The sequence below is a fragment of the Trachypithecus francoisi genome, unplaced genomic scaffold (assembly GCF_009764315.1).
Source record: "Trachypithecus francoisi isolate TF-2019V2 unplaced genomic scaffold, Tfra_2.0 Lachesis_group3, whole genome shotgun sequence".
Lineage (NCBI taxonomy): Eukaryota > Metazoa > Chordata > Mammalia > Primates > Cercopithecidae > Trachypithecus > Trachypithecus francoisi.
In genome coordinates, this window is record NW_022681468.1 from 110,725,512 (window position 1) to 110,745,029 (window position 19,518).

A 19,518-nucleotide genomic window follows, 5' to 3' on the forward strand; every position below is an offset into this window, starting at 1 on the left:
TGGCAGGGGGCCCTTCTGGCAGGGGCTGCCCCACACTGCTGTTCCTCCTCAGAACCTTCACCCCAACACCCAGCCCATGGCCACTGCAAGGGGGACTTTGCCAGCTGGGAAACCCAAAGGCCTGTCCAAATACACGCACCAGGACCGAGGGGAGCTCCCTCCCCACACCTGCTGGGAATTGCCAACTTTTATATGGATGGGTATTTTTATGGGTTGAACCTCTGTTAATACTTTTGTGTGCTTTCACTACAGTTTATATTTTTATAGGCTATTTTCTCAAGGTGTTTCTAGATTCCACATATCTATTTTATATAACAAGTTCTTATGTTATGTGTGTGACTCCCTTGTATCTGTGCCAGCCTGAGCCTCTGAGTTGCTCTTCCCTCAGGCCCTGACTCTCACTGACTCGCTGATGTGATGTCCGGGCCCACTTCTTACCCCAGGTAGCTCCAGGCGCTGCCTGTAGTCATGCTGACAGCTGTACAGTAGCCACCAAGACTGCTGATGGCTGGAGACGGTTCTGGTTCCAACTACGGTATATTGATATAGGAAGTATTCTAGACAGATCCTCGGTTGGGTTTTCTAACTACAAGTTTGTATTGCACAGATCCCCACCCGCCATCCTATAGTTTTGTCTTCCTGTGTGTTCCGGGGCTTCTGGGCAGCTGGGCCTGCCCGGGGAAGTCCTTGCAGGTGGGAGGCCATACAGAGACCTAGTGTGTGCCGCTGAGTGTCCCACCGCTGCTGGGCAACTGGAGGACTGCAGGGGGCGCCAGGTGACTCCTTTTATATCATAGCAGCTCCTGTGCTGACCTTCAAGTTACATTTTGGAACTGTAATACTAAGGAAGAAATAAACTAATTTGTATGATATTCTGCACTGAAATTCCATTATAGTCACTAGTGATGAGGCTCACCCCAAGGGCTTGGAGGGTGGACCAGGGCTTATTGGTGTTGGGAGGCGAGGAGGGGCTCTCTGACCTTCCAGCCTGGCATTTCTGGGTGTCCCTGCCCTTGGCTCACCCTGGGGTGGGTGCGTCAGGATGCCTTTGCCAGCAGGGGCAGCCTTGGGAGGCCCCAAGAACCATGGCCAAGCTGCAGGTGTGGGCTGGGGGCACTGAGATGGGAAAGCCAGGAGCTGGAGACTCCCTATGTCCCGATAAACCGCCACCCAGCCACAAAGAACAGGCACATCTCCTTCCACCAGCTGTGCCATGCCCTTCCTGAGTCACAGGCTTGTTTGTCTCCTGCCTGGGCTGACAGCTCAGGCCCAGCTGCCACTGGGGACAAGCCCAGTGGAAAACACCCAAGAATGATGAAGATCAAATGTCTTCCCATAAGGATGTTTTGGGTGGCTCCAGCACGGATTCCCAGACAGGGCAGGCCAAGGCCTGGCAGGCTTTTCTCTTCTGGGGACATGGATTCAGCAAGGCTGGGGGTTCCTGAAGTCACACAGCACAGCAGTGGCGGCAGAGTTGCGACAGGGACTGGCTCAGTGTGTGGGTCAGGAGCAAGTCAGCAGGCCCTGCTCCCCACCCCTTGGAAGGGGCTGCCACCACGGGCAGTTTTGACTAAGGCCTGGGAAGCCATGACTTAGAGAGTGGGTCCCCAGGGTCTCTTTGGGCCAGCCGGGCTGCTGTAGACAGACAGGAAGCACGCCTGACACTCCTCCACCCTCGGGCAGCACAGCAGGGCTGGGACTCATGCTAGCTTGCCCCAGCAACTTGCTTTCCTGCATGATCTCTGGCAGGCTGCCCTCTCTGTGCAAAGCCACAGCTGCGGCCTGCTTGGGGTCCTCTCCCTCTTCCACCTGCTCAAGGTGTCCTGGAACTTGGAGGTGGGCAGTCAGAGCTTAGGATGGGCCTGGGTCAACAGGACATGTGCCCTTGGGCCAGTTACTTCTTCTCAGAGCCTTGGGCTCCTCCTCTGAGGATGGGGCGTGTTGGTGTGAAATGAGTTGAGCATGTTGAGTTGGGGAGCAGCAGGACAGGCATCTTCAGGCAGCCGCCCTGGCTGCGCTCCCTCCCTCCCTTCCAAGTCCTGGGACAGACATTCATCACAAAAGTGTTCAGCCTCTGATACTGTTTCTTGGTCTCAGTCCTTAAGGAGTAATTTTTTTTTTTTTTTTTTGAGATGCAGTCTTGCTCTATTGCCCAGGCTGGAGTGCAAAGGTCCAATCTCAACTCACTGCAACCTCTGCCTCTCAGGTTCAAGTGAATCTCCTTCCTCAGCCTCCCAAGTAGCTGGGATTATAGGCGCCCACCACCGCAACTGGCTAATTTTTGTATTTTTAGTAGAGACGGGGTTTCACCACATTGGCCAGGCTGGTTTAAAACTCCTGATCTCAGGTGATCTGCCTGCCTCAGGCTCCCAAAGTGCTGGGAGCCGCTGTGCCCAGTCAGGAGTGATTTTCAGTGGTGTCCACTCCATCCTCAGCATACACCCAGCCCTGAGTGTGCGTGGCTGCCACTTGCAGGCTCCAGGGCCACACTCCCCTTTTGTCTAGGGATGTCATATGCTGGAGAACAGAATGTGGGAGGTGACCACTGTAGGCTGCAGGGCAACCTCTCTGAACCTTAGTGTCCCCACCTGGAGAATGGGTGTAACACCTTCCAGTGGGAGGGCTGAGGAAGAAATTGTCAACAGCTGAGTCCAAGGCTCACAGACAGAGGGTAGGGTCAGCTCCAGGGCTGGGCCTGGGCCTGGGCGGACAGTGTCCGCCCCTTCCCCAGCCTCCTGCTCCTGGCCAGGACTGGAGCCTTTTAAAAACACATTCATGCCCATCTGTTCCCTGCTGTGGGCACCACTGTCTGGCTCCATGGGACTAGATTTTATGGGAGGGGAAGGGGCTGTGGGTAGGCAGGTGCCAGGTGCTGGACCATCGATCAGCATGGTAGGAACCTGTTGCTGGGGCTGGTGGTGGGAAAGGGGCCACCCCGAGGCAGTGGCAATTAGCCCAGCTCTATCTCTGGGCACAGAGATGAAGGGACACGTGGGGACAAGTAGGGCACAGCTGGCCACCCTGCTCTTCCCCTCTCTGCCCGCTTTTTCCAGAAGAGTCAACAGATAGAACAGACAGGGCCAGGGAGGTGCCCCCGGGGGCCCCAGTCCCCACCACTCCAAGGGGCAGTCCCTGCAAGTGACAAGGTGGGCTCAATCCCTGTGGAACAGGTCTCGGAGGACCACAGAGTAGGGCCTCAGGGTAGGCTGGGAGCCTGAGCTGGAGGCAGGCAGCAAGTAAGGGCCAAGCTGTGCCCCTGCCCAGAAGACCTTCCTGCCCCCAGCACCCCACCCTCTGCAGACAGGCCTCCCTGGGCAGCAGCCCCCCAGCTTCCAAGGCATTCTGTGCCTCACCAGATGCCATGCTCTCACGTACCCGATTGCTGCTCTGCCCCCTGCAGATCTGCCCCAGAGGAGCAGGTGAAAAGCCACGCCGCCTGCAGCGGCCTCTGCCCCCAACTCCCCCCACTGCCCCCTGCCCCAGTGCATCTGTTCTGCCAGGCTTCCGTGACCACCTCCAGCCACAGGGACTGTACTCAGCCTCTGGTTCTGGGTCACAGGGTCCCATCTCCCAGACCAGCCTCCCACTTCTCAGGTGGGCCATGAAGCCTAGAGAGAGTGGGCCTTACAGGCTGTCAGCGGAAACCAGGGACTGAGCCCAGGCCCACTGGGGAGGGAGGCCGGCTGCAGGCTGTGCTCGTCAGGGCTGAGGCTTGGCTGGGCCCTCCTGCCCCAGGTTATCAGAGCTATTCGGAGAAGTGGCTTGTTTTCAGCCTCCTGGCCTTGCTCCTGATGCCACTGCCACTGCTGACAGCCCCCAACTGCTGCCCGGGCCCTGCTTACTCCAGCAGACCTCCCTGGGGAGGAGGAGCAGGAGGGCAGCAGGCATCCCCCAGGCCCAGCAGAGGGCACGAGGCAGCAGGCAGGCTCCTCCACCAAAGCTCCAGGCAGAGCTCCAAAGCGCGTATCTGCAGGTCTGTATCCTGGTCACCTGCGGTGACCTCAGACAAGCTGCTTCACCTCTTGGGCTTGGCTCCCTCTGTCAACCCCACCTCCACAGTAAATGGATGTGGCCACACTGTGTCACTGCAGCGACCACACACTCTGGAGTTTCCCGGCTTTCCACATGTCCTGCCAACTGTCCCACAGACCAGCAGGACATCCTGGGAATTCCGGGTCTCAAAGTCCAAGACACGTTCCCAGCCGCCCCTCCACTGTTCACTGGTGGCAGAAAACTCCTCACTTAGGACAGCTTCTAGTTCAGCCACCTAACCAGCACCCATAGCCCACTCCCTGTAGCCCACTCACACCCACCCCTGGGAGACCTTGCAAGCCCAGAGCCTCCTGGGCCATCCGTCCTTGGTTCTAGGCCCCCAGGTGCCTCAGTTCCTGTTCTCTGCCCCATCTGATCTTCATCCCCTGGGATCATAACCACCCCACCACCCTAGCCCTGAAGGTAAGAGACATGGTGCCAGCACCCAGCTTAGGTGACACACAGGAGTGCTCTGAGATGCTGGCTGGGTGCATGCTGAAGGCAGGCGGGACAGGGTGGGGGCACTGCCATTGGCCCTTGAGGTAATGGAGTTTGAGGCAGGAAGGCCACCCTTGCCAGAGGCAGGGTAATGAGGCATGGCAGGGGCCACTCTGAGCCCGCATAAGGACTGCCCAGGAGCCAGCACAGGTAGAGAAGTCTGCATTGGACAAGGGGAGAAGGCAGACTGGGGAGATTGCAGGGGGCCCCGAATGCCAGCTTGAGTGCCCTGACTGAGGCCTCTGCCCTAGGGGCAGAGAGCAGAAAGCCAACAGCACAGGGGCCGCAGCTCCTCACGCCACAGCTTCTGGATTCCTTAGATTGGCAGGGGGTCCCAGGCCCTCTCCCTGACCTTGTAATTAGGGATGACAGTGGCTTTCGGGAAGAGGAAAAAGTCGCCTTTCCTGAGCCTACACAGTGCTGGGCCCTGCATGCCCAGACCTCATTTATGGAAGGATGGGGCTTTGTGGCCCCTTTATTCAGCACATGAAGGCCCTGAGAGGGAAATGGAGCCCAAAGCCACTCAGCTGGTGAGGGGAGCCTAGGTGAGACTCCAGGGCCACCCTGTTTCCTGCCATCAGCACTGCTGAGAGCGGCTGGGACTCAGGAAGGAAGTGTGTGAGTGTGTGTGTGTGGGTGGGTGGGTGCGTGCGTGTGTGTGTGTGTGTGTGTGTGCTGGAGGTGGGGGGAGTGGTGGGGTATCCAGAACCACCTCTAGCTCAGGCCCTTCCACCAGGACCCAGCTCTCCAGGAAACCCCCCACCACTTGGATTATCAGGACCCTGGAAGGGAGGCCGTTCCTGTGGTTCCATTGCTCACTCTAGGCAGTCCTCTGGCTGGAGAATGGACAGGCCAGGGCTGGGGACAGGGATTCACCCAGGCCCAGTTTTCACACAGCCTCAGGGACATCCCTCGTCTCACTATGGGAAGACTGAGACCCAGAGGGGAAAGAGCTTACCCAGGTTCACACAGCAAATCAGGGGCCAGGGCCACTCCCTCTACTCCCCCGAGGTCAGACAGCTGCCAGCGGGATGTTGTGTGACTGGGACTCCCCTTGACTGACTCCCAGCACAGCCCAGCCTCTGGTATGGCATCCTGTGGCATCAGGATTTTCAGTGGCCATGTGGCTACTGAGCCCAGACTACAGATGGAGCCAGCCGGTGCCGTGGATGCAATGGTTTGACGACCCCATATCCCCATCACCCTCCCCACCCCACCTCACTTCAGCAGAGAGCCTGGAGTCAGGGGACTCACGGTGATGCTCGACGGGCTCACAATCCTCGGTGCCACACGGCTGGGAGCTCTCAGGCCAGGCCTCGTGGCCACACTGGTCGCTGTCTTTCTCGGGCAGCCCCGTCTGGGTGTTGACACACTTGACCAGGTGCCACTGGACACCACCGCCACAGGGAGTCAGTCACACAACACTGTGGAACACAGGGAAGGAATGTGTGTCTCCTGGGCCAGCCCTAGCAGTGGGGGCCTCTGAGAAACCATCCCTGCGCCCTGTGCCTGACAGGCCTGCCCTTGCTCCCAGCCACCCCCTCAGTGCCTCCTGGAGGACCTGGTCCCACTCCTAGAGCCCACTTGGTGCTGGAACCCCACTCTCACTTGTGGAATCGGCTCCTGCAGAGGGGAGGGGCATGAGAACAGTGGGACAGCCCTCGGGGCTGCAGGGCAGTGAGCCCCTCACACGGGACACACCTGAGAGGCCTGGGCAGGGGCCCCGGGATGGAGCCCTGACGCAGCAGTGGGCAGAGATATGGGCAAGACAACACTCTGCCTGAGAGACAGGGCAGAGGACCTGCAGCAGCCCATGGGCAGGAGAGGAGGAGAAAGGTTTCACAGCCGGGGCCCAGCCCATCAGGCTTTGTTGTTATTAGGTGCGCGTCTGAAAACCCTAAACTGAGTCTGTGCCAGTGTCATGCTGTGCCTGGCCCTGTGCTTCATTGAGTTCCTTCATTTAATCCTCCCAACCCTCCTCTCCCAAGCTGTCCCAGTTTTGCAGATGAGAAAACAGTGTCCCAGCAAAGCAAAGAAACTGCCCAGAGTCACTCAGCAGCCAGTGGGACAAAGACTCAAATGCTGGCCCAGCTGACTCCAGGACCCAGCTCAGGGCCCAAATCTGAGATTTCTGAACCCCTGAGTTCCAAACAGGCCCAGCAGAAGCTGTCCTGCCCATCTGAGGCCCTTCCTCCACCCGCTTCTGCCGCTGGCCTTTGCTGGGCTCCCTTATCCCCCCAAGCTCATCATTCCTGCCTCAAACTTCACACCTGCAGGGCAGGCTGAGGAACTCAAGATCTGGGGCACCCCTGGGGGCATCTTCCTCAGGCAGGAAATTGATCAAAGGGTTCCCAGGGGTCTGCTCTGAGGGTGGGGGTAGGGAGCAGCCAGTGTGGCTGAGTCAAGGCCTAGGGGACCAAGATCCCGGTGCCCCTCCTGCTTGGCTGCAGGAGGCTCTGTGGCAGGCACAGGGCTACGCATGGAAGGCACAGCAGGACGGCTGTCTGGTCAGGAAGTCTGATCATCTGTCCCCTCCAGGTCTAGATCGGGCTCCTCAAAGGGCCCATAGGACAGATCCTTGTGGAAGTTGATGAAATTGTAGTCATAGTAGAAGTTATCCACAAACACGGGCCCCTGCATGTCCAGCTCTAGGGCCTCCTCCTCAATGCCGTTGCCCATGGTGGCTGGCTTGAGTCATGAGGCAGGTGAATGGCCTGGGGCCAGGTGGCGCAGGATGAAGTCAGCCTCATTGAAGAGCTCATGGCTGGAGGAGCAGCTGTCTTGAGACTTCAGGGCACAGTGTGTCCAGGGGCCACCGACAGTGTGGCAGAGAGCAGGTGACTTCGCTGGCTGGCTGCTGGGCCTCGTTATAGGGGACACCAGTATCACTGGTGCAGAGGACATTTCAGTGCTGAGTGCCCTCCCCACATGTCACTGAGCACTGTAAGGGAAGCCAGGGTGAGGGGCTTAGGCTGGGAGGCAGGCTGCCAGGGGACGCTGGGGCATGGCTGGGTAACCTGTCCACTGCCCTATGTCAGAGTGGCAGAGACCCCAGACAGCCCTCTCTGGTCCTGCCCAGCTCAAGGCTATGGCTGTGGACATGGTTGCTAGGGGCTTCCTGATCCCTGAGGCTTTAGAGTCAGGGGCTGGACTCTGGAATGCCCAGGCTCCCTCCTACCCACGAGGGCTCCAGGAAGGCTGTCTGCCTACCTGTAGCCAAAGACCAAGGGTGGAGCTGGAGGCGGGCCCCCTCCCATCCCACACTCACCTAAGACCAGTTCCCCACAGCCCAGGTGGCTGGACAGGGCACATGGCAGTTTCAATGGGTTTCAGTAGGGGTCCAGGGAAGGTGTTCACAGGCGGGTGGCTCCAGGGCGCTCTGCTCATCCAGCCCCATGCTGGGATGCAGAGCATGGCCCGGCAGGAGAGGCCCCTAGGCCCACAGGAGCTGGAGCACAGCTGCCACTCACCTGCCCATCACCTGGTGAGGGCACATGGGTGGCATCACCGTGGCATCAGCAGGCTCACCAGCAGGGAGGGCCAGGCTGGGCTTCCAGGCCCTCAGGGTTTGGGCAGAGCTGGGGCTGAGGCCAGTGGATGATTCTTCAGAGCTCCAAGCCCAGGTAAGTGTCCTGCCCTCAAAGCCTGGTAACATGGCACAGCCCCTCTGCTCCTGCCACCCTCCCCTCAGGGAAACTTAGTGTGACCTGAGGCCTATTTCCACATCCAGGGGCCCAAAGAGGAGGACCACAGGTGTCCAGGCTGGCCCAGGCTGGGGTGACGGGGACTGGGGGCTGGTGCTTCAGCCTTGGGAAAAGAATGAAAGCCTGGCTCCCTCTGCTCCTCCCCAGGGCCCCTGGGGACCCAGATGTAGGGGCCTGTGGCAGGGGTGGGGAGTTCGTGGCGGAGTGGAGGCGGGCTCACCTGGCAAGGCAGGGCTGCTACTGCACTTCCTCTGGCAGTCATCGGGTTGGCCCAGGGGAGCACAGTTCTCCTCGTCCACGGGCCCTGCTTGCTGTTCCGAGCAGTATCCATTCTGCCTCTGCACACCTAGGGGCCATGGGGCTCAGCCTGGGACTGGCACCCAGGTGCCCACTGCCCAAGACCCAAAGACACCCTTTCTGCTAGATTCTCCCAGCGCCTTACTCCCCATGTCAGGATGAAGGCAGACCTCCACCATCGCCTCCTTGCTGTCCTCACTCACCCTCTCCTATGTAGCCTCCCCTCTGACTGTCCCTGGAGGGGTGGCAGAGTGTGGAGGTTTAGTGGGTTGGGTGCCCAGACCCTCTGCTTCCTAGCTGAGATGCCTGGGCAGCTCATTTGGCCTCTCTGAACCTCAGCATCCTCCTCTGGGAAATGGGAGCAACAATCCTGCCTCCTCCAAGCCCTGGAGAGAGGACTGCGTGTGTTCTTGCATGTGCAGGCTCGGCCTGTGCCCTGCACATCCTAATAGCTCGATCCATGCCATCTGCTGCTAGCATGCAAACCCAGTTATGGCGTCAAGGCCGTCCCACTGTCCATACCCTTCCCAATGGCTCAGAGAATATCTGGAAAAGAAACTGGGCAATAAGGGGCAGCCCCTGTTCTCCACCCCTGCACCAACCTTGGCACTGCTCCTGTCCTTCACACTCGCCGCCACTGCCCATCCTGGGGCCTTTGCATGGCCATGCTCCTCACCTCAGACACTTACTCCCATACTGCCTGTTGAGGCCCAGCCACAGAACCCCCTCTGCAGGTGGCTCTGCCTTCTCGGCTCCACCCCCACCCTGTGGTCCAGAGTGTAAGTTATCCCTCCCCTGAGCTGCCAGTTCCACACCCATCCCCCTCTTTCCTCACCAACAGATTCTGATTTAGTTCAAGGAGCAATGAGACCTGCTGAAAACAGAACCCACTGCCGCTCCCTTGCAACTAGCGGGGTTTGGGACACAGTCCTGGCTGGGCAGAAAAAGGCACAAGTCCCTCGCTGGGAGTCAGCCCTTTCCCCTCTCCTTCTTCCTGCCCAGTACAGGATAAGAGCCCTGGAAGGGAGGACATCATCTGTGACAAGAGGAGTGAGGGGAGGCTGCTGTAGCAAGGATGGTGTGGCTGAGGGCCAATCAGCTCCAGATCCCACCAGCTTGGACTGTGCACCTGGGACTTCCTGCCTGAGACAAAGAATCCTTGTCTGTTCCAGGCACCATGGGGCACTTGCCTCTGCAGACACTCCCAAGTAGTCCACCTGCGAAGCAGCCAATTTGCTGAAAGACAATTCCCCGAATGTCTAGTGCTGCAAATATATGTGTTGGTTTTCACGTTTATCCAATTAAAGACACCTGTGTTAGGCCAGGCGCAGTGGTTCACGCCTGTAATCCCAGCACTATGGGCAGCCGAGGTGGACGAATCACCTGAGGTCAGGAGTTCGAGACCACCCTAGTCAACATGGTGAAACCCCATCTCTACTAATAATGAAAAATTAGCCGGGCATGGTTGCACGTGCCTGTAAATCCCAGCTACTCAGGAGGTTGAGGCAGGAGAATCACTGGAACCTGGGAGGTGGAGCCAAGATCGCACCATTGCACTCCAGTCTGGGCGGCAGAGTGAGACTCCATCTCAAGTGAAATAAATAATAAAATAAAATAAAATACAGCTGTATTAGATAACATGGGTTTCCTAGCTTTGGAAGGTATCTGTCCAGTTCTCCATTTTCGTTTTGTCATCATAATGAGCACGTTTTGTCATCACACTGAGCACGCGCCGCGAGCCAGCACCCACCTGCCTCATCCATTTACCCTCCCAGTGGGCCTGTGACATGGGGCAGTTGCCAGCCTCATCTCACAGATGGGGAACTGAGGCTCAGAGAAGCCAACTTCCAAACCCGTGGTGGCCCATTAGTGAGCTAGAAGCTGAAGCCAGCATCCCTGTCCAGAGATGAAGACCCTGCTGGCGGGGCTGTGCCTGCCCCACTTCTCACCTCTGCCGCAGGTGACTGTGCACTTGGTCCAGGGCCCATAGTGCCAGGAGAACTCGGGTGGCAGGACCTCACCATGGCCACCTGCCTCCCTGTGGATGGTGTACTCGTAGCGCACCCTGGGGTTGCTCTCCTGGAACAGCAGCTGGGTGGGCAGGCAGGAGCCTGTGAGCACGAGGTGTCTTCTCCATCCACCCAGTCCTAAAGGAGCCGACCCCAGCCACCTCTGTGAACTGCAGCTACATGATTGGGCCATTTTAAAGATGAGAAAATCGAGGTAGAGGCCACAGCAGGAGGGCCTCGCTCAGAGCCAAGCTGTGTGACTGACCCAGGGCTCACGCCTCCAGGATGAGACCTGCCATGAGGGGTGTTGGGCCTGAGGACTCCGCCTCTGCTCCCCCCACCTGAGCCTTGGGAGGCAGACACCTGGATCCAGACAGGCTCGTTGGTGGGATCCGGGGATGTGAGGTTCTCCCAGTTGCCCCTGCGTGCATATGTGAAGGTGATCCCTGCCACCTCGTAGTCCCCGTTCCACTGGATAGACCAGCCATCACTGAAGAAGTACTTCTCTGGGTCCTCGCTCTGCAGTGCCAGGAAGCTGGCAGCCTCGGCCACCTCCTGGATGTAGATCTCGCATGCGCCGGCTGGGATCAGCCCCACGTCCACATACTCTGTCAGCCAAGGGTTGTGGGTAGGTTGTGCCCAGGGTGAAAAGGTTGCTTATCCCCACCCACTTCCCTCACGTCTCTCCCCACTTGCCTCCACCTGCTGATGCCAAAGATTTCACCATTAGCTTTAAAGTCTGAGCTCCCCAAATTGCTCAGATCTGTCATAGACCACCAAAACCTCACAGAGGTGCCACAAATCCTGACCCCGTGGCCATGCCCCGTCACCCCTCTCTTGAGGACCTAAACTGGTCTCATCATAAGGCTGGATCCATCCCCTACACTAAAGGCCGGCTGGCATTCTCTTTCTGAAAAAACCAAAGTGTTGAGGCCTTTCTCCTGGGACACCCTCCTCATCCCCATGCGGCCTGCTTTTATTCATTCCCTTCCGTCACACCCGTCACATGCCAGGCACTACTCTCAGCACTTGTGTAAGCTCATGGGTAACGGCCCTATAGCCTAGGTACTATTGTTATCCCCATTTTACAGATGAGCAGAGTGAGGCAGACAGGGATAGTAACGTGCATGAGCGTCCTGCTGGGATATGAGCAGCCTCCAGGGCCAGTGCTTTATCCACCACACTGCACTGCATCTCTGGAATGAAATCTAAGCTTCTCAGCCTGACATTCAAGGCCCCATAGCTGGTCCTGCCTTCTCTTCTTGCCTCCAGGGTCTGGTACAAGCTCTTTCCTCCATTTGGAAGGCCCCTTCCATCTCTTCTGAGTTTTATGATTCAGCTCAACTTCCACCTCCTACGGGAAACCTTCCCTGACTTCCCCAGGCCAGGACCTTCTTCCTTGGTGCTCCCACAGCCCTCTGGGCCTACGTCTACTGCACTGGTCACACCAGAAGGTTCTGTCCCCTTGCAGGACTGAGCACTTCACCTGCATGTTCCCATCACCTAGCACACAGTCAGTACTTGAGCAACGTGTGCAAAACAGACCAGAGGTGAGGGCACGGAGTTGGGCATCTCAGAAGCTTCAGGAGGAGACTACCATTCTTTGAAAGGCCCAGGGGCCACACACAAGCCGGGTTGGCCATGCCTGGGGTCTCTGGGACAGGAGGACTCCCCATGGGGACAGGTCTCTGCACGTGGACCAGGGGTCCCCCCTGACTCCTGCAAGAATTCCACCCCAGCAAGGCTTCCCTGCTTAGCCATCTCCAGGCTGGGTGGGGACCACAAGACGAAGGACAGGGGCCCAGGGGAGATGGGGAAGGGGCCACCAGGTGAAGAGCACACCCCTCCCCAATAGCGGTCCCACCCCATACCCAGGCGCTCGGCCTCCTCAAAGGTCCCACTCACAGTGTGGCAGGTGGAGTCATTGCCGTGACACATGCCACAGAGATCCTCCATAGCACCGGAGTCAATCTTGAAGTCACAGCCCACGTTCTGCAACACACAAGGAGGGGAGGCCCCTGGTGCTGGTGGTCAGCCCTCTGTGGTCCCAGTCCCGGGGGCCAGCCAGGGTCAGGAGGAGAAAGCTGGGAGTGGGGGTCGGGAGGCCTCTCTCTGGCCCTGCCCCACCCCAGCTGTGCCTCTGACTCAGGTGAACTTCTCTACCTCCCTGAGCCTCAGTTTCCTCAGATGTGAGATGGGGAGATCCACCCCTCCCTTAAAGGCATGTCGTGAGCATCACGAGACAAGAGAAGGGAAGAGTTCTGCAAAGGCTGCGGGCAAGCAGGGGATCTGATGCACTCCTGACCAGCACATGCAGGGAAGGCATTGGGGGTTGGCACCTCCCTGCTGGTCCTCCTCGGAGCCCAGGCCTTGATACACCAGTGGCTTAGAGGGCAAGAAGCAGGGACAAGTAGGTGGCTAGGGACATGGGCAAAGAGGAGAGGCCATCATTGTTATTAAAAATAAGAATAGAAATTGTTACCAAATACTGAGTACTACTCTTCGGGGCTCAGAGCCCTTCATGTCACCTGTGCCACCTCATTTAACCCCTTCTATCAGGGAGCAAACCACTGCCTGGGGTCAGCCAGCCAGCAAGAGGTCAAGTCACTGCCTGGGCTCCAGCTTCCTGTTTGGGGCAGTGCTGGTGCAGGCATCCAAGGAGATGCAGGGAGCAAGGCCTGACTGGGAGGGGTCCCCAGTGCCAGGAGGCGTGGCAGGGGCTTTGCCTTAGAGATCATAGAGGGTGGGGGCTGGGAAATCCAATGGTAGAGCATGGGGAGGGTGGCCTGAAGAGGACCAGGAGGGACCCAGGAGAGAACCTGGGGCCCGCCAGTGGGGCTGAGGGCAGCCAGTGCTGGGAGAGCCTCTTCTAACCAGGCACACCTTGCAGATGCCATTGATGCAGAGGTACCACCTGGCCTGGACCTGGTAGCAGGGGGTGCCATCGACCACGGCATCCCACAACTTCTTGGTAAAGTACTCATTTGAGGGCCGGCAGTGCAGCTCGCAGGGGTTCACTGGGGGCCCAAGTAGAAGAGCCATCAGCAACAGCTGGGGCAGGAGTGTGGAGGCCACCAGGAAGAGGAAGACCCCTCTGTGAGACACATCCATAGCAGGCTAGAGGCTCCCAAGCAGCTACAACATGCTGGAGGCTCCGGCTGGGCTGGTAGCTATCTGCAAGGTTGTAGACTGGGGAGCTAGGGGTGAGCAGCAGCCCCAGGGGACAGTGGGAGTGGCCCAGGCTTGGGGTGGAGACTGGGCCTCCTGCTTGCATCACAAGGTAACCTTGGACCCACACACCCCCAGCCCTCTGAGCCTCAGTGTCTCCATGGGAGGCAGCACTCACCGTCATTGACCACGGGCACCCATGTGTGCAGCTGGCCCTCGTAGAGCGTAGCGTCAAAGTGGCTGCACTGGACGTGGCGGAAGGAGGGGCGGCCAGCGGGGCAGGCCTGTAGGTTGCAGAGGTGGAAGTGCTTCCGCTCACCCACACAGTATCTGCCTTTATATTTGGGTCTGTGGGGATGAGCGGGGTGGGCCCCAGGGCCTGGTGAATACTACTGCCTGGCCACAGCCCAGAGCAAGCGGCTTCCTCCTGCACCCACACCCCGAGATCCCTGCCGCCCAGCTTTGTGCACAATACTTCCCTCCCTTGGGCTGCCCACCCTCTGGCCCAGACACACCCTCCCTGTTTGTAAGGACCTGCGGGGAGGTGGCAGCAGGAAGCCTGAGCTCTGCCCCCAACCTGCTGTGTGACCATGGGCAAGTCTTCGGCCAGCCTCTGGGCCTCAGTTTCCTCCTGTATAAAGTGAGGTTGGGGCTGCCTCTGCAGAGGGCTGTTGAAAAGCTGGGACAAGTTGCAGGCATGACTGGCACTGACTGGAGGGACTGCTCCGAGTCTCCAGCCCATGATACCAGCATCCTAACAAGCCCGTGAATCCTCAGCCTCCCTCCTGGTGGCAGTACCCCCAGCCCGGGTCTAAAGGAAGCGCCCAGGGCCCCAGCCAGCTGAGAGGTCTGACCAAGCACAGCTCCTGAAACCCTCTGCATCTAAGCCAGGGTCGCTGGCCCCCACCCAGCTCAGACCTGGAGGCCAGGAGGCAGGAGGGCCACAGGCCAGTCTTGGGTAAGCACAGGGTCCTGGGTGGGGCTGGCTGTGAACCCCATGCCTGCCCCGGGTGGCCTCCTGAGGTGAAGATTAGCCGGGTAGTACCTCAGGTCTATGGTACCACTGGCCTCTATGTCTCAGCAGATCTTCACACCACCCCGTTTAGATGGGGAAACAGAGGCCCAGAGAGGTGAAGTCACACACCTCAGGCCATCCCTTCAGTGCTGGCCCATCCTCCCAGCTGCCCCCAGTCTCATCTCAGACTCTTGTTGTGTCTCTGAGGCCACCAAGCCCCTCCTGCTGAGTGCCCCCTACAGACAAGCTGCAAGACTGAGGGCTTGGCCTGCAAAAACTGCATTTGCCCTTGACTACAACTTTACTGGATGGGCACTGCTGTTATATAGGTGGGGAAAATGAGGCCCAGAGAAAGGATGAAGATGGGATTTGAACCTGGAGCCATCTAAGGTCTGGAACCCATGCTCTTCCCCACTGCCCTCTCCTGCCTCCTTCCAGCCAGCAGCTGCTTTGCCATGTGGCCTCTGATGAGTCTCTCCAATCTGTGGACCTCAGTGTCCCCCTCTCTGGAAAGAGGTCAGTAGTGGGGACCCTGTCAGCCTCCAGAACACTGCTTGAAAGTGTCTCAAAGTGGCCTGGACACTCGGACTGACCATTATGAGGACATTTCTCAGAGCCAGGGGCTGGGACAGAGCCAAGCTCTTGCAATCGGCTGACTGCTTGGGTCCCTCTGTCCCATTGCCCAGGGCACCCTGGGCCCCACACTCACATAGGCTGCATGCACTGCCGCTCGGCGCTCTGTACGCCCACACCACAGCTCCGGGAGCAGATGGACCAGGCGCTCCAGCCAGATCAGCCACCATCCATGGCCTTGGACCCACAGCCCACAGACATGCACTCCTCATTGAGACACCACTACCGAGACAGAGGGAGGTAGAGCCACCCCACCCCCCAGCCTATCAGTAATCCTCACCCTAGTGAGAACAAGGTGGGTGGGAAGGCTGAGAAAGGCACAGAGGGGAAGGATGGAAGGTGAGAGAGGCCCCTTTACAATCATCACAATCATCTGTGACTCAGACCACAGGGAGGAGCTGAGCAGGGAGTAAAACAGCCTGCATGCTGACTCAGCTGAAGACACCCTGGGGAATCATGGAATCAAGCCCTGGCCCCAATGCCTCCACTTTGCAGATGGGGCCTTGGGCTGCAGAGAGTACAGGGCTCTGCTAGGAGCACAAGCAAGACTGTGAGCCGGGGCTGACCCCAGGGCCTGGTTACACCATATGGCACCCAATGTGGGGCTCTCCCTCGCTGTGTGAAGTTGCACCCTGAGTGCGGAATCAGCAGAGGATTTTGATGAGAGATTCCTGAGGATTGTGGTCAACAAGCTTGGTGGTAAGCTTGAGCACTCACAGTATTCCGGGGACACCATGGGACAGGCCAGTACTAAGTACCTGGCTTATTTAAACTTTATAAAAACCCTCCTGCAGGTCTGGCATCTCATACACCCACCGCCGGGACTGGGGACATCCCTTACCTTATTCTCCCCACACTGGGTGCTGTCCACGGCTGCATCCAGCTTGGAGTGACAGGTGGTCCCCACAGAGCACCAGAGTGTGTGGCAGACATTCTGCAAGGAGGAGGGCATGGGCCATACCCTCACCCCCTCCCAGTGCCACCACCCACCCTGCCCCCTCCCTGTCCCCAAGGGTCCCCTGGACACCCCTCCACATGGCAGGGGCCCACAGACCCCCAGAGGTCCCTTCTTGTGTGCTTGCTCCCACCTTCCTTCCCGGACCATGTGGTGGTGTGGAGCGCCTGGGGCTGCACTCCTCAGAGCGGTCCCCAGCTGTCCACATCTCTCCTGGCCCAGCCCCTCCTCTGGAAACACTCCCGTTAGAAGATCACTTCAGGTGATCTTCTCCAGGATAAATAGACCCTCCCCACTGGGGTTCCTTTTCCCTCTCATGAGCCAGCTCCAGAGAGGCTAAGAGACTTGCCCAAAGTGTCACAGTTTGTCCACGGTTGACCCAGAATTCAGAGCTGGGTCTGTGGCCACCCATCCCTGGCCTCTCCCACAGGTCACTTGATGTCTCACAGTATCACTCGGGAGCGCAGCCCAGGCCAGGTGAGGTTACTCCCAGGCTGGCATCCATGGGCTGGTGAGAATTGTCCCCTGAGCCCTCCTGCTGGGTCCCCACATCCCCACACCCACACCCGCCCCACTCACATCCATGTCCTCACAGAAGGCAGAGTAGGCTCCGTACTGGAGGCGGCACTGGTGGCTCACATCATAGAGGACGCCAGGTGGCACTGAGGAGAAGTTGATGATGTCCTTGGCAGGAGGGTCATCCAGGCACAGGCCCCACCCATGGCTAGAGATGGAACGGGAGGATGGAGGGGGCACAGCCTGGAAGACCCACTGGAGAAGCCTTGGTGGGGCCAGGAGAGGAGGAGAGGTGGGAAGGGGCACAGAGTCCTACAACTGTAGGAAACTCTAGCCTCCCCTCTCTGCTCAGCCGATCCTCCACCCACAGCCAGCAGCAGAGGCCCTCCCAGCCTCTCTCATCTCACCTCCTAGGCACTCCAGCTGGCTAAACAACCCCAACCCCAATCCCAGGCCTCTGTACACACTGCCAGGGCCCTTCCCTCAAGGCCTCCTGAACCACAAAGTGTGGGTGGTAAGTCACCCAGGTGCCGAGGCAAGAGATTGAGGGCATGAGCTGTTCCAGTATAATAGAATATATAAAATAACAATAGTTATACTAGATATAGATAATAGATATGACTATGTATGAATATCATTAATCATCAGTTTGTAGCAATTACTCTTTACTCCAATATTATAATAATCCTTACTCTACAATTATAACCTAGGAAAAACCAGGCCATACAGAGACAGGAGCTAAGGGTACATAGTGAGAAGTGACCAGAAGACAAGAGTGTGAGCCTTCTGTTATGCCCGGGCAGGGTCACTACAGGGCTCCTTGGTCTAGCAGTAACGTCAGAATCTGGGAAGACACTCGTTGCCAAGTGGACCGTGGTCTAGCGGTAGCATCAGTGTCAAGGAAAAACACCTGCTACTTAGCAGACCAGGAAAGGGAGTCTCCCTTTCCCCGGAGGAATTCAAAGAAGAGTCTACTCCTCCACCTCTTGTGGAGGGCCTGACATCAGTAAGGCCAACCCACAGTTATCCGGCGTCCTAACTATCTCTCTCTGATGCTGTGCTTCAGTGGTCATGCACCTAGTCTGCCTTCATGTTCCATCCTGTACACCTGGCTCTACCTTTTAGATAACAGTAGTGAATTAGTTAAAGTACTAAAAGTCTCTGATATGCAGAAATAATGGTGTACGCTGTCTCTTTCTCTCTCCTCTCTTTCTCTCTGCTTCGGCTGCCAGGCAGGGAAGGGCCCCCTCTCCAGTGGACACATGATTCATGTGACCTTTTCTTTTTCTTTTTATTTTTTTATTTTTTTTTGAGACGGAGTCTTGCTCTGCCACCCAGGCTGGAGTGCAGTGGCCGAATCTCAGCTCACTGCAAGCTCCGCCTCCCGGGTTTACGCCATTCTCCTGCCTCAGCCTCCCGAGTCGCTGGGACTACAGGCGCCCCCCTCGTCGCCCGGCTAGTTTTTTGTATTTTTAAGTAGAGACAGGGTTTCACCGTATTAGCCAGGATGGTCTCGATCTCCTGACCTCGTGATCCGCCCGTCTCGGCCTCCCAAAGTGCTGGGATTACAGGCTTGAGCCACCGCGCCCGGCCTCATGTGACCTTTTCAATCATTGGAGATGATTCACACTCCTCACCCTGCCCCTTTTGCCTTGTATTCGATAAATAACAACGTAGCCAGGCATTCAGGGCCACTACTGGTCTCCGCGTCTTGGTGGTAGTGGCCCCCCGGACCCAGCTGTCTTTTCTTTTATCTCTTTGCCTTGTGTCTTTATTCCCACAATCTCTCGTCTCTGCATATGGGGAGAAAAACCCACTGACCCTGTGGGGCTGGACCCTACATATGGCACCTAATGTGGGGCTTTCCCTCGCTGTGTGAAGTTGCACCCTGAGTGCAGAATCAGCAGAGGATTTCGATGAGAAATTCCTGAGGATTGTGGTCAACAAGCTTGGTGGTAAGCTTGAGCACTCACAGTATTCCGGAGACACCATGGGACAGGCCAGTACTAAGTGCCTGGCTTATTTAAACTTTATAAAAACCCTTCTGTATTATCTCAACCCTGTCCCTGTTCAGCCCTGCTGTAGGGCTCTCAACTTTCTGCCTGTTTGGCCCAGTAATGAGGCCCTCAACCCTATCCCTCCACAGCCTCGTTTTCTCATGCCTGTTTCTTTTCCTCCGAATCAGACTTGGCTAGAGTCACAGGCTCCCTTGAAGCTTGGCTCTTTTCCTAAGTTATAATTGTAGAGCAAGGATTATTATAATATTGGAGTAAAGAGTAATTGCCACAAACGAATGATTAATGATATTCATACATAATCACATCTATTTATATCTAGTATAACTATTCTTACTTTATAATAATGTATTGTACTGGAACAGCTCGTGCCCTCAATCTCTTGCCTCGGCACCTGGGTGGCTTGCCGCCCACACAGCCCTATTAAAATGTTTTTTTTTTTTTTTTTTTTTTTGAGACGGAGTCTTGCTCTGCCACCCAGGCTGGAGTGCAGTGGCCGGATCTCAGCTCACTGCAAGCTCCGCCTCCCAGGTTTATGCCATTCTCCTGCCTCGGCCTCCCGAGTAGCTGGGACTACAGGCGCCCGCCTCGTCGCCCAGCTAGTTTTTTGTATTTTTAAGTAGAGACAGGGTTTCACCGTATTAGCCAGGATGGTCTCGATCTCCTGACCTCGTGA

General features: G+C 57.5%; 2 protein-coding genes across 3 annotated transcripts in view; one reads left to right on the plus strand and one right to left on the minus strand.

Annotated features, from left to right (window-relative positions):
* Window positions 1-19,518, plus strand: part of LOC117070328 (A disintegrin and metalloproteinase with thrombospondin motifs 7-like) — a 684,711-nt gene that overhangs the window by 565,389 nt on the left and 99,804 nt on the right.
* On the minus strand, window positions 6,473-11,142 carry LOC117070321 (A disintegrin and metalloproteinase with thrombospondin motifs 7-like). 2 transcript variants are annotated; one of them, XM_033189280.1, is made up of 3 exons: window positions 10,481-11,142; window positions 8,455-8,580; window positions 6,473-7,471 (listed from the first exon to the last, which is right to left on the minus strand). In XM_033189280.1, exons 1-3 carry the CDS (start codon window positions 10,731-10,733, stop codon window positions 7,416-7,418), a joined length of 435 nt encoding a protein of 144 aa, XP_033045171.1. In that variant the 5' UTR covers window positions 10,734-11,142; the 3' UTR covers window positions 6,473-7,415. The 2 variants fall into 2 exon arrangements, 1 of the variants encoding a protein (XP_033045171.1); XR_004431865.1 differs by lacking the exons at window positions 8,455-8,580; window positions 10,481-11,142 and adding an exon at window positions 7,799-7,997.